Source organism: Pongo abelii, chromosome 3, assembly GCF_028885655.2.
Source record: "Pongo abelii isolate AG06213 chromosome 3, NHGRI_mPonAbe1-v2.0_pri, whole genome shotgun sequence".
In the NCBI taxonomy this organism is placed as follows: domain Eukaryota; kingdom Metazoa; phylum Chordata; class Mammalia; order Primates; family Hominidae; genus Pongo; species Pongo abelii.
Window position 1 is genome coordinate 114,008,003 of NC_071988.2, and position 16,093 is coordinate 114,024,095.

At 33.3% G+C, this 16,093-nt stretch overlaps 1 protein-coding gene across 2 annotated transcripts in view; it reads left to right on the forward strand.

The window, feature by feature from the left end:
- GRID2 (glutamate ionotropic receptor delta type subunit 2) overlaps positions 1–16,093 on the forward strand; it is a 1,495,815-nt gene that overhangs the window by 278,443 nt on the left and 1,201,279 nt on the right. For both annotated transcript variants that reach the window (XM_024246001.3, XM_054554182.2), the window contains exon 2: positions 1,195–1,350. In XM_024246001.3, coding sequence (XP_024101769.1) covers positions 1,195–1,350 — 156 coding nt within the window. The remainder of the gene's footprint in view (positions 1–1,194; positions 1,351–16,093) is intronic.

A 16,093-nucleotide genomic window follows, 5' to 3' on the forward strand; every position in this document is an offset into this window, starting at 1 on the left:
GCTGAGTGTGGTGGCGTGCACCTGTATTCCCAGCTACTCGGGAGGCTGAGGCTGGAGAAAGGCTTGAACACGGGAGGCGGAGGTTGCAGTGAGCTGAAATCACGCCATTGCCCTCTAGCCTAGGTGACAGAACAAGACTCCATCTCAAAAACAACCAACCAACCAACCAAACAAAAAGAACAGTGAAAAGATAAAGCCAGCCTCACACTGGCTTTATAATACACACTGTGTATATAATGATAATACACACTGTGTATTATCATTTAATACACACAATGTAAGGTTTAGACAAATGTGTTTAATACACACAATGTGAGGTTTAGACAAATGTGTTTCATACACACAATGTGAGGTTTAGACAAATGTGTTTAATACATATAATGTGAGGTTAGACAAATGTGAGGTTTAGAATTTGAGCATGTTGCTCAAGGTCGTATACTTAACAAGTGACAGAGTCAGTATTTAAAATCAGTTTGTTCTTAGAATCAGTGTGTTTACCAAATAGTACATTACCAACCAAATATTCAATAAAAATTAGCACAGTGTTTATCATCATCATATTTACACATGGATAAAAAATGCTATAATTATCCATTAGGACTTACATTAGTTCCTTGAGAAATATTTCTCTATTCCCTCTGCACAGAGATTTGAATGTCTTTACATTTTCTATAAATATTATTGACTTTACTACTATAAAAGATAATGAAACCTGTGTTCAAAAAAGGGGGGGGGAAGCAAGGAAGGAAATGAAAAATAAATTAAGATCACAAGAAAGGTTTGATTCCTATGTATTCTATGAATGGACCTCAAGAAGATTTCTGAGCTTATTTCCTTTTATTCAGAAAAGAAATCTTCCAGCTATGAATCCCTTAAAGATTTCATGATATAAGACATCCAATGTATTGGATACTTTGTCATGTAGAAGCTTTTTATACCTATTATATTTTCTTCCCCATGATCTGCCTGCAATAACACTTTGAGGTACTATTCATCATTCCATTTGGAAGAAGTAACTATATTCCTTCTCAGCTATTACACTGCTTCCAGTACAATGTGTTTCATTAATAAATAAAGCGCATGCTCTAAGTGAAAGTATACGTTTTTTAAACACTAAGTCTCCTTGTCATATCTCCAGAGGGCATGACAGAATATTTATGTTATTATTTAATGGCAAAATTCACTTCCTTCTAGGAGCAATTTTTGATGAATCTGCCAAAAAGGATGATGAGGTGTTTCGCACAGCAGTTGGTGACCTTAACCAGAATGAGGAGATCTTACAGACTGAGAAAATCACATTTTCAGTGACGTTTGTTGATGGCAACAACCCTTTCCAAGCAGTTCAAGAAGGTAAGGTCATCAGTATTTATCTTGGTTTTTTGGTTCAATTCAAATGGCAATGAAATTATCTTTGATGAAACTTATTAAACATGGACATCATTTTTGTATCTTTGTTGATAATAGGGCATTATTTTCCTTGGAGATCACTGTTTTGTAGATGTTAATCTTGTATTCCAGTTTTGAAAGGGCAGAATGTGGAAAGTCATTATATTAATTGAAATATAATATGAAAATGAACAAATATTTACATGTAAAAGCTTTGCAACATTTTTATGACTTCAGTGTAAATGAAACATTTTTTTTAAATAGTATTTTATAACAGAATGTTTACTTTGGACTTCTTTGAGATAACTGCCACCTTGGGTGTTGTTAACAACTTGGGATGACATATCAGGTGTACTCATGAAAAATGTACTGCTGCAAGAAAAACCCTTGGACACTACATACAAATCAAAGATTTTGTATTAGGACTCTAACATACTGACCTACGCTATAAATTTTACTCTCTATGAGGCACCAAATAGTAAAGCACTTTCCTCCTTTTCCTCTGTAAACCTGAGTAAGTTAAATTTTTTCATTGGTACAAAGTAATGCAAATACCAATTATTGTTAATATATTGGAATCATCACTCCTATTAATGAAGGTTTTGATTGAAAGATCCTAGAAAAATGGAATTTTCTGTTTGATTCTATTAATCTAATTAAACATTTAGCCTCTTGATCCAGAAAGCACTCATTTTACATGAGACTATTTGTTGATAACTGGGAAGGTCTGAATGTTTGTGTCCCCTCCCCCACTGCATAGGTTGAAACTGAATTCCCATTCTGGTGGTATTAAGAGGTGGGGCCTTCAGAAGATGGTTAGGTCATGAGGGCTCTGTCCTCATGGATAGGATTAGTGCCCTTATAAAACAGGCCCAAGGGAGCTTGCCTGCCCCTTCTGCCATTCGAGGACTCAGCAAGAAGTCACCATCTGTGAAGCAGAAGAAGATCTCTCACAAGACAACTAATCTGCTGGGCCCTTGATCTTGGATTTGCTGGTCTCCAGAACTGTGAGCAATAAATTTCTGTTACTTATAAATTACTTAGCCTGAGGTATTTTGATATAGCAGCCTAAACTAAGAAACTAGTCTACCTTATTTTTTATTGTGATGATGTATTTAAACTGAAGATAATGAATGCAAAATTAATTTAGTCAAATAAAACATTTGCCTTATTAAAAATTAAAATAGGATTTGGCAGAAGAAAAGGCAGATACCATATTAACTGTAACAAAGTTGGGCAGGATCTTTTTTGTAATGCAAACATTGAAAGAGTAAGGAAAATAAAAGTGTCTGAAAATGTGTACTTTTCATTTACTGTTTTATCTGCTTGATGTGCAGGTAACATTTATTGATATATATTTTCAATCAATAGCACTGGCTACTGTTGAAACTTATTTGTGTTAGTTAGAAAATAGATATGTGATTGGTGGTCTAAAAGTTTTTTCCTTGTTAATGGAATGGAGTAAAAAATCATTATTTTTTGAAATGAATAGAACTGTTTTAAGTAAAAACTGGCTTTACAAAGAATAGGATAATAAAGTTTATAATAATACAATGAGATTTTAATTTTTAATAAGTAAACATTAATGCAAAAAGTCAGATTGAAATAACCATTCAGTTATTTACATTTTAAAATCAGAATCATCCTGACAATATAAGGATTTCAATACTGGAAATGTTAATAAATGTTAATAAATTTTCTATGGAAATATTTAAAAGCAGTATAAATTAATATTAGAAATAATAGAAGGATCTGGAAAATCATAACATAGAATTTGAAGATACCAAATCATTTTAAAGATATATTCAATAGGAAATATATGTCATTCATTTTTAAGAAATCTGTATTATTTTTCTTTCTTAACTCTTATTTGTAAGGACCAGAATGTGAGCAGGAAAAACGTGAGGACTGATTTCTTTCTTTATCTTCTCAGTAACCATATATTAATAATTGTGAATTAACTTCAACGACAGGCTAAACTACCTATGCTTTTTAAAAATTAACCTTGAATAAAAAAGTAGTAAGAAAAAAATGGAATGAAGACAACACAATGGTGAGAAACCTGAATTATCAATTAAGAAGGAAAAGTCCCTCACCCCTTTATTAAAGACTATAATTTATAATAAAGTAATGACAGTTTTTTAAATACTACACCTTTTCTTTATGTTTTAACATTGCTCTGTTTAATTATTCTGCTGCCAGCTAAATTCTGAAAACAAAAATATCTTGCAATAGTGACGTGATCACACTGAAAGCAAATTGAGAGAGGCAATAAGGTTCCCAGATAGAGACCACTAGATATTTGTCAAGAAAAATGAAAAAGCTGGACAGTTTGCCTGATGGTTTCTGGTACTAACAGGATGTTCCCCACCAGTTATTGTGATGGTCAGCTTTGGGTAATAAACCTGAAATGAGTTCCAGGAAGCTTTAAAGACAATTTGTTTCCCTATTCAACATCAAGAAAGGTTTCAGTTAATGTTAGACGTAAAAATAATTATTTATAGAGTTTTTTTTGGTAAAATGGTGGCTTGAAAAAAATAAGAGAAAATATTCTATTGAAAGAGAACAAACAACCCATTCAGAAGCACTGTTTTCTTCAATGTTTTGAGGAAGTAATTTAGGAGAAAACCTCAACTGTGCCATCGAAGATAGTCAACTTTCTCTCACATGTTTACTGCAATACTATGCAAACTTGTAATGAGAGGGACTAACATCACCTTGTCTGTTTTCATTTTTTTACAGTCTAAAGAAGGAAAAAAGATTCAATGATACAATTATAAGTGATTGCTTATATATTAGCACTCCTAATGAACTTAGAGAAAAACTCATGGTTTTGTTCCCTCTGCCTGTTTATTCAAATTTGAAAGTCTCATCCTTGAACAAATAGCATCATCAAACATATAGATAGTAATAATGACAAATGATAATAGGGATCACTCAGAGGTTAGAGAAGTAAAATCTAATAGCTTGAAATCCTCAATTTATTTTATTGTTAGAAATTCCTCTAATCAGCCACATTTAAGAGCTGGTTTTTTATTTTAAAAATCAAAATTTCTGTTCATTGTATCTTTCTACTGTTATCACTTAATAAGAGAGAGGAATTCAGTGACAGCCTATATAACCCATAAACAGTAATAAAGAGTATTGGTGTTTTTGAAATCTTCCTTTGTAGCTTTGGCTACGTACATTTTTGGTTAGCAATTAATCCTTTAGAAAATGAGTTTCTAGACAGATACCTCAGTTATAACACGGGGTACACATTCCATTCTCTGGAGATCAATGACTGTATCTGTTAATTTTGTCAGTATTTGGTAACATTAATTTCAGATCTTTGAAATACATGAATAATAGGAAAAAAATTCTGTTTTCACAAAAGTTATCTGGAAATAAATGACCTATTTTGAGATTATTCTTTTTTCCTTTCTTATGAATGTATTTGTTGATAAGCCATTTTTCATCTTTTGTGTACTGAGCTGCAGGATATTGACAAAGGGCAAATACATTTTCATACCTTAACTCAGGAGGTTTTCTTGACAATTTTTTTTTCATTTGGATAGGCTATTTTGGTATCTAGGATGTAGTGTTCTCCGTAAAAAGATAAATAAAAAAAGAAAAAAAGGTATATGGGTTATTTTTAAAAACCTTGAGAATTACAGGGGTGGAAAGTTATATAAATCTGGTTGAATATTTTCATAATTTAGATGAAATAATTGAGACCCAGAGAGGTTAAATAATTTTCCCTAGTTCTTCTAGGGTTACCAGGCATGTGTGTAGCAGAAAAAGGACTAAACCAAGACCTCCTTTACATCACTAGTCCAGTATTTTTCTTGCTATATACCCCCCCATGCATATATATAGACACACATGAGATAGCACAATGTATTATAGGACTTCAGTAAGTAATGTAAGGACTCAAAAAAGTGGCAGATTTATGTTTTGATATTTATTTACTATTTATTATTTATGTTCAACCATGGAATAGTAGTAAAATTTCAATCTAGGTGATAAAGACCAGTTACATTATATGAATCAATCTTGTTCTTCTGGCCTTGGTTTTCCTCATTTGTAAAAAATGAAGGAATCTGAATATAATGTATTTTTAAGGTAACTTTCATCTCTATGCTTCTATGACCCTTAAGAACACAGTTCTAGAATTAGAACCTTATAGAAATGATCATTATTTAGTGTCCCTTTAGAAAAGGTTTCACGTTGCTGAAATTGCCTCCTAGCTTTTCTGTGTCTGACTTTGAAGTAGATTAAACAGATATGGGGTATCCATTGTTTGTCCTGCCACCTCATTCAACTATTCACCACAACCCACAGCACTCATGACTACCAATAGAATTCAAAGGATCTTGTGCTGATTCCCTTAACCTGAACCAAAGTAGCTGTTCATAGGTTACTCTTTTTATTCATAAGTTACTCTTTTTATTTTCTCTTATAAATTTTTTCTTCTGTGGCATCTATGTACAACATGTAGCATAAATGTACAAATGTTTTGTGTGAAAAGCACTGCTGTCGTTTCTGAAAGCAGTACTTATTGTTTATATTGTTAGCTCTTGGCTGAGATGAACATAAAATGGGCCATGAAAGGTGGAAATTCATAAGAAAACAAACCAGGAAATGTAAGGGTGGTATATTTGTAGAAATCCTCAAGTCAAAAGGTGAATGAAGTATGAAGTCATATATAATTCTTACATGTATTTGATGTATTAAGAAGGAAGTGAAGCATCATTCTTTGATATTTAATGGCAAGATTCAGCTAAACAATTTTGAAATAATTGCTCTTATTAGAAAAATACCTAAAAATAAGCTGCATAGTGAATATAAGGGCAACATTATACTATAAAGTCACAAATGATTCTGTTTGAAAGAAAATATATTAAACTATAATACTTTTTTATGTATTGCAAAACATTATAAACAATATCGTTATAATTTAAATACACAAGGTTTTTGAAAAAATGTCCAGTGCTTTTTGAAATATAAAAATTTGAATCAATATCTCAAAGTACAGTTCAAAGAAGCAAACTCTTATTGTAATATGCAGTAATGGGATTCATTAAAATTAAACTGTTGTGATGCTGGAAATATGAAAACAAAATAAATGCTATTTTTAATATATAAAAAAAAGTTGTAGTTAATAGAGATCATCTTGCAAGTTTCGGTCTGGTAGATCTTACGACTACTTCTTTGCATATCTTAACACCAGTGTTGATTACCCATTGCTCCTGTAAAAGGTAAACATTTCACTAATAAAATGACGATTTCAATTAGATCTGCCTCATATATCTTCTAAAATAAAATAATTTCCAGTATATGATTATGCTTATAAAACAATAAAACTGCATTCATTTTTGGTTTATGTTACCAATCTCATTTCTTTATAGTTATAAAAATACATACATATTTATTTCATGTATGTAAATGGGATGACAGGAAATTAGCACAGTCAGAAAAAGTGCAAGGAAATATAATTAGGAAAAAGCACATCTCCAAAACACATTACCATCCATGGTGAATATTTCTGGTCATTGATTAAATCTAAATAGTCTAGTCCAAAGAAGATGTAAATAGAATGATTTGTGTGGTTGCACTATTTGACACTTTTTTCCAGGGATTATTCTCATTTATACTTCATTTATTTGCCCACTGCTTTAATATGACATTTTTACTGTGATAAAAATCTGCTAATTTCAAACGTCTTACACTGGATTCTGCTACTTTCCTAGCATAATACTAGAGTATGTGTACCCCAACAGCCTGTGTTTCCTGGACCAATTTTGATAACTTCAATTCCAGCTTATTTTCTGAATTCTCTGACAATAAACTAAACTTGAGAATTGTTGTCTGTAGGAGCTGAGAAACAAAACTAGGAGATCATGTGGGTATGATTCTATTCATTCATTCATTCATTCATTCATCCATCCATTTGTTCATTTATTCACTGTTTTCATTCCTACTTTCCTTCCCACATCAAAGTCAAGGTTGTGCTTTGAGTCTCAATGTCTATCCCAGTGCTCTGGTTAACTCTGGACCATCTACATGTGTGAATTAGTGGAAGGAGCAAATCGTGTTGTTGAACAGCCATCTCCAAACACCTGCACATCAGGAGGGATACTGGATGTCTATTCAGTGACTAAACCCCCTGTTTTCCTCTATGAGGGAAGATACTTAACTTGGTCCTTTCCCCAGCAATCTCCTGCCAAAACCTGTATTACTTTTTCTCCTTGCCTCTTACATTCTAAATACTCGGCCCCAAGGTCTGGAATTAGAATCCATCTTATGTGTGATCTTTAGTGTCCATGATCAATGTAGTATTAAAGGACAAATAATTCTATGCTTGTTAGAGACAACACCAACATGCATTAAGAAAAAAAAAAACAGCTCACACAAACCTTTTCCACTGCAGAATTTCCCATTAAGAGCAATTAAAAATATATATATATATTTAGAACCTAATTTTGAGATTACTCAGTTAAATTAATTTATTCAAGTGCTTATTAAATGCCTAGTGCTTCCAATATTGAGCCAGCTACAATGGGAGATAACCAAAAAACAAAAGAACACAGCATATAACTCCAGGAATAAAAATGTATTTGAGGAAAGCTGTGGATTTTTAACCATGAAAAAGCATGCCGTTCCCCTCTACTTTTAACTTGAGGTTTCATTGTGTTAATAATAGAAAGGAACAAGATGGTCTAGCTTTTTAAAATATACTTTTCAGGAAAGAGAGGTATTTTCTTTTTTTATGATCATTATATCAAATTTATTTATTTATTTATTTATTTTTAATTTTATTATTTTTTTAATTTATAAAGGAAATAAGTTTAATTGACTCACAGTTCCACATGGCTGAGGAGGCCTTAGAAAACTTACAATCATGGCAGAAGGGAAAGAAAATACATTCTTTCTTAAAGAAGGTTATTATTTTACCTTTAAACAAAATATTAATGAAGATACAAATTGCATAGTCTAATCTTTTTTTACTGTTATTTGTTGTTTTACTGCTGTATTTGTATGTCTTTCCCTTATCTCATTTGATATCATACTCTTGAAGTAACAGGTCTCTACTACAGTGAATGGATTGAAATTCAGATGTTTACAGACCTCTACATCATAATTGTATAGCCTTTGTGCTTTGAGGACTTTTACCTCACTATCTACAATTGTGATCTGTTGTGTTACCTCATAAAATATATATTTTAGCAATTTGTGCTGCTCTGGATTTTGTTTTATTTGGAAGAGTCTTTAGCAGCATTCTATGAAAGCTGTGTTTAAAGGAAGTAAAGATTTGTTATTTTGTTGTCTGTGTTCTTTCTTCTACCAATTCTTTTCTCCTAATAATAGCACATCACTTTCTTGTATTCTTCTATGTCTGTATGTATGGTGCATGGATATGGTAACATAATTCACTTTTAATCAGTCTTTTTTGAAACTGACTCATTAGAGGAATCACTCCATATCTTAAAGTAACTCTGAATATCTGGTTTATTTGATTAAAAACCACATTTACCTACACTCTGCAGTTGTAATGAGAGATCATTATGTAGTCATAAAATAGTTTAAGTTCATGTTGACAAACCAATGATGACTTCAGTATATTTGGAATTTTCAATCTGTTATCACTATTATCAATATCCAACTTTTATATGATCCAGTTTACTTGGTTAATTTTAGAAGAAATAGCAAGTTGACATTTACTTTCACATTTAACACCTATTTTTTGTTGTCCTTGACAAGTGTAATGAGGTTTATGGGAATCACACTGAATAGTCTTTTGGGACTCATGCAATAGTTTGTTATCTTGTAATTTTCAAAATAATTATTACAGAAAAGCTCTCTTTTAAAAGGAACATGCAATAAGCCAGCGTGCAATAGGAAATTGCATATTCTGGGGAAAAAAAGAAAATGAATCAGCCAGTACCTTTTGGGTACCTGTGAGCATTCAGCCTTGTGCCAACTACTCTGCACACTGTCATGCTCTCCATTGGCTTCCCTATAGTCTTACACGGTTAATTTGGCCTTTACTCTGTAACCTTGTTTTAGGTCCTGACCTATGTGTACCTCTCTTCTTTTAGCCCTCCCATTATAGTGCTATTTTTAAACACTTTATTTAGCCCCCTTTTAATCCTTGACTCTCCATATTATACTGCAGACACTCAAAATGTCTACATTTAGTTTGGTATGTAAATCTTAAACTTGGTGTCATTTACCTTGCAAGGAAAAACATAGATATTAAGTTCATGGCCCATGGAATTAGATACTTCCCTTTATGTATGAATTCTGCTCTATGTCTTATTATCTGTGAGCCCTTGAACACACCTACTATTTCTGAGCCTCAGTTTCTTCACATGTAAAATGAGGATAAATACATACTCCATAGCATTAATATGATTATGTGATTATTGTGTAATGATTATATGGGACTATAAATATGGTAGATGGGTTCCTCCACTAATCTAATTACATTTTAATGATAGTGCTGTATGTGATGATTTAGTACCATTGCATGTGTCCCTCAGTAAGTTTTCACCCCTTTCCAATATTTCCTTACCAAACATATTCTAGTACTTTTATTGGTGGTTCCCATGGTTACCTCTGAGCCTAACCTTATTACCTGCATAGTCAGCGACATATTTTTGTCCAAATGGGACTTTCCTTACCAAGATTTTGAGTGCCGTGGTTTTAAATATATATAATGAAATGCTTTTGCTTTTTTTTTCTGTTTCTCTCTCTCTCTTTCCTTGGGCTGGTTCTGCTAGTCAGCACAGGAAGATGAGAATTATACATGTAGTGTAATTTATTTGGCAAATAGTAATGATGTTGCAACATGTGTACTTAGGGTTGGGAGGATTTAAAATACCTTGTTACCATTTCTGGGAAGTAGAGAAAGCCCATGGAGGCCAAATTAAAGCTTTCTGATGATTTGTGTAGGCTTAATACAATCAGTGAAGTAAATAAGGCACTGAGTCATAGCTAAATGGAATTCAGCTGTAGAGCAACATAATGTTGTAGGAGAGTGATATATGTGAAGGTCGAATATGGAAATTAATTTAAGGAAAACTTTATGCTTTGAAAGATGGATCATCTCTGACAAATTTGTATCTGACATGATTGTTTAAAAGGTTATCTTTCTATGCTTTGCACATTTCATTGCAATTATACATAGGGAAATATTAACTTTAAAAACTCAGTCATTTGCTTATTTGAATTTCTTGTACTATACTTCCAAAACACATGATATGTTATTGGAAATCATCATTCTCAGTAAACTATCGCAAGGACAAAAAACCAAACACTGCATATTCTCACTCATAGGTGGGAATTGAACAATGAGAACACATGGACACAGGAAGGGGAACATCACACTCTGGGGACGGTTGTGGGGTGGGGAAAGGGGGGAGGGATAGCATTAGGAGATATACCTAATGCTAAATGACGAGTTAATGGGTGCAGCACACCAGCATGGCACATGTATACATATGTAACTAACCTGCACATTGTGCACATGTACCCTAAAACTTTAAGTGTAATAATAATAAAATAAAATTTAAAAAAAGAATTTATGCCTCATTTCAAAACAGATTTACTTTTTGGTCTCTGATAGACTAACGTGATATGATGGTTAGATGGGTTAAGTCCATTTCTTAAGCTATATTTCAAACATAAATATACATTAAAATGTCTACTATATATAAAAAATATATATTCCAGGCCATGCACTGTGGCTCACGCCTGTAATCCCAGCACTTTGGGAGGCCAAGGCAGATGGATCATGAGGTCAAGAGATCGAGACCATTCTAGCCAACACGGTGAAACCCCGTCTCTACCTAAAATACAAGAATTAGCTGGGCCTGGTTCCATACACCTGTAGTTTCAGCTACTTGGGAGGCTCAGGCAGGAGAATCGCTTGAACCTGGGAGGTGGAAGTTGCAGCGAGGCAAGATTGCGCCACTGCACTCCAGCCTGGGTGACAGGGCAAGACTTCATTTCTATATATATATTATATATATATATTTTATATGTATATAATATATAGAATATATAGAATCTATATATTCTATATATTCTATATAGAATATATAGAATATATAGAATATATATATTATATATAGAATATATAGAATATATATATTATATATAGAATATATAGAATATATATATAAAATATATATAATATATATAATATATATAGAATATATAGAATATATAGAATATATAGAATATATAATATATATAGAATATATATAGAATATATATAGAATATATATTATATATAGAATATATATAGAATATATATAATATATAGAATATATATATAGAATATATATAATCTATATATTATATATATAGAATATATATAGAATATATATAGAGAATATATATAGAGAATATATAGAGAGAATATATATAGAATATATAGAGAGAATATATATAGAATATATATAGAATATATATATAGAATATATAGAGAATATATATAGAGAATATATATATATAGAATATATATATAGAGAATATATATATATTGTGAGGATATATATATATATTGTGAGAAATATATATATATTTCTCAGAATGTATTTTAGGGGAGGGTGTAGGTGGGGAAGCAGTTCACAAATCAAAGTCAGAAACAATCTTAGTATAGAGAATATTCTTGAATAGTATTACCTTGAATGCTAAGAAATATTTTTGTATTTTTGAATGTATACTTATACAAACAAACTTCTGAAGTGGTCTCATGTACTCATTCATGTTATTAAACCTGAGCAAGGTATAGAGGGCTCAGGTGAGAGAGGGCAACTAGAGGATTAAAAATAAATACACAAAAGAGAAAAGGTCACATTCTTACAGGTCAAGGGATATTAGCCTCATTCTACCTGCTCACAAATCCTGCTTTTATTATGTTATATTTATTTGTTCAGTAAGCTTTAGTGTTTAGAATTGCATTGCACAGTTCAAAGTTTTATCTCTATATTAACTCCAAGAACTACGGGATTGTGTAAAAAGACTGAACTGATGACTGACTATGGGGACTTTTTTGTTGATGCTGTTGTTGCTGCTTTCTGTTGTTTGTTTTTCTTTTAAAGTCAGGCCCCTCTTCTGTAGGGCTGCCGTGGTTTGCTGGGGGTCCACTTCAGACCCTACTCACTTGGGCCCCTCCCACACCTGGAGGTGTCATCAGTGGAGGCTGCAGAACCGCAAAGATGGCTGCCTGCTCCTTCCTCTGGGATCTCCATCCCAGAGGGAAACTGACCGAATGCTAGCAGGAATGCTCCTGTAAATGGTATCTGGTGACCCCTGTTGGAGTCTCACCCAGTCAGGAGGCATAAGATCCAGGACCTCTTAACAAAGCACTCTGGCTGCCCCTTGGTAGAGGAACTGCACTGTGCTGGGGGGACTCCCATACATCTGGACTGCCTAGATTCCTCAGAGCCACCAGGAAGAAAGACTAAGTCTGTTGATCCATGGAGACCACAGCCGTCCCTCCCCCAAAGGGCTCAACCCCAGAGAGATCAGAGCTCTGTCCCTACACTCCTGCCTGAAGTGGCTGAAATTCCTGCAGAGAGGCCCCATCCAGTGAGGAAGGATCAGTCAGGGTCCAGCCTAAAGAGGCAGTCTAGACAGGATCTGCCACAGATCAAGTGGACCTGATAGATATCAATAGAACTCTCCACCCACAAATAACAGAATATACATTCTTAGCAGAGCATGGCACTTACATGAAAATCGATCACATAATTAGAAGTAACACACTCTTTAGCAAATGCAGAATCACTGAAATCATAACAAACAATATCTCAGACCACAGTGAACTCATATTCAAACTCAAGATTAAGAAATTCACTCAAAACCATAAAACTAAATGGAAATTGAACAACCTGCTCCTGAATGACTTTTGGATAAATCATGAAATCAAGGCAGAAATCAAGAAGTTCTTTGAAACTAATGAGTACAAAGAGACAACATACCAGATTCTCTGGGACATAGCTGAAGCAGTGTCAAGAGGGAAATTTATAGCACTAAAGGCCCACATCAAAAAGCTAGACAGATGTCAAATTGACATCCTAACATCACAACTAAGAGAAATAGAAAACCAAGAGCAAACAACCCCAAAGCTAACATAAAACAAGAAATAACCAAGATCAGAGAGGAACTGGAGATAGAGACATGAAAAACACTTCAAAAATAAATCCAGAATTTATTATTATTTATTTAAAAATGTAGACCACTAGCTGGAATAATAAAGAAAAGAGAAGAATCAAATAGACACAAAGAAAAATGATAAAAAAGATACTACCACTGACCCCACAGAAATACAAACAACCATCAGAGAATACTATAAACACCTCTATGCAAATAAACCAGAAAATCTAGAAGAAATGGATAAATTCCTGGACACATACCCCCTCACAAGACTGAACCAGGAAGAAGTTGAATTCTTGAACAGACCAATAACAAGTTCTGAAATTGAGGCAGTCATAAATAGCCTACCAACGAAAAAAAGCCAAGGGCCAGACAGATTTATAGCTGAATTCTACCAGAGGTACAAAGAGGAGCTGATACCATTTCTTCTGAAACTATTCCAAACAATTGAAAAGGAGGCACTTCACCCTAACTCACTTTATGAGGCCAGCATCACCGTGATACCAAAACTTGCCAGAGATTAAAAAAAAAAAAAGAAAAGAAAGAGAAAAAAGAAAAAGCTTCAGGCCAGTATCCCTGATGAACATCGATGTAAAAATCATCAATAAAATACTGGGAAATCGGATTCAGCAACACATCAGAAAGCTTATCCACAATGAACAAGTAGGTGTCATCCCTGAGATGCAAAGCTGTTTCAACATACACAAATCAATAAACGTAATTCATTACATAAACAGAACTAAAGACAAAAACCACATGATTATCTCAATAGCTGCTGAAAAGGGATTTGATAAAATTCAACATCCCTTCATGTTAAACACTCTCAATAAACTAGATATCAATGGAACATACCTCAAAATATTAATAGCTGTTTATGACAAACCCACAGCCAGTATCATACCGGATTGGCAAAACCTGGAAGCATTCAACTTGAAAACTCGCACAAAACAAGGATGCCCTGTCTCACGACTCCTATTCAACATAGTGTTGGAAGTTCTGGCCAGGGTAATCAGGCAAGGGAAAGAAATAAAGGGTATTCAAATAGGAAGAGAGGAAGTCAAACTGTCTCTGTTTGCAGATGACATGATCTTCTATCTAGAAAACCCCATCGTCTTAGTGCAAAAGCTTCTTAAGCTAATAAGCAACTTCAAAAATGTCTCAGGATATAAAATCAATATGCAAAAATAACAAGAATTTCTATACACAAACAATAGGCAAGCAGTCAAATAATAAATGAACTCCAATTCACAATTGCTACAAAATGAATAAAATACCTAGGAATACAGCTAGCAAGGGAAGTGAAGGACCTCTTGAAGGAGAACTACAAACCACTGCTCAAAGAAATCAGAGAGGACACAAAGAAATGGAAAAACATTCCATGCTCATGAATAGGAATAATCAGTATTATGAAAATGGCCGTACTGCTCAAAGCAATGTATAGATTCAATGCTGTTCCCTTTAAACTACCAATGACATTCTTCACAGAATTAGAAAAACTACTTTAAAATTCATATGGAACCAAAACAGAGCCTGAACAGCCAATTCAATCCTAAGCAAAAAGAATAAAGTTGAGCCATCACACTACCTGACTTCAAACTATACTACAGGCTACAGTAACCAAAACAGCATGGTACTGATAGAAAACACACACATAGACCAATGGAACAGAACAGAGATCTCAGAAATAAGACCGCACATCTACAACAATTTGATCTTAAACAAACCTGACACAAACAAGCAATGGGGAAAGGATTCACTATTTAATAAATGGTGCTGGGAAAACTGGCCAGCCATACATAGAAAACTGAAACTGGACCCCTTTCTTACTTATCCAAATATTAACTCAAGATGGATTAAAGACTTAAATGTAAAACCCAAAATGATAAAAACCCTAGAAGAAAATCTAGGCAATACCATTCAGGATATAGGCAGGGACAAAGATTTCATGAAGAAAATGCCCAAAGCAATTGCAACGAAAGCAGAATTTCACAAATAAGTATAATTTAGCTAAAGAGATTCTGCACAGAAAAATAAACTATCATCAGAAAGAACAGAAAACTGACAGAATGGGAGAAAATTTTCACAATCTATCCACCTGACAAAGGTCTAATGTCCAGAATCTACAAGGAACTTAAACAAATTTAGAAGAGAAAAACAACTCCATTAAAAAGTAGTCAAATGACATTAACAGACACTTCTCAAACAAACAAACAAAAAATTTATATGGCCAAAAACATGAAAAAAAGCTCAACATCACTGATTATTAGAGAAATGCAAATCAAAACAACAATGAGATACTATCTCACGCCATTAAGAATGGCAATTATTAAAATGTTAAGAAACAACAGATGCTGGTGTGACTGTGGAGGAAGAGGAACACTTTTACACTGTTGGTGGGAATGCAAATCAGTTCAACCATTGTGGAAGACAGTGTGGCAATTCCTCAAAGACCTAAAACCAGAAATGCCATTTAACCCAGCAATCTCATTACTGGGTATATACCCAAAGGAATATAAATCATTTTATTATAAAAATACTTGTACGCATATCTTCATTG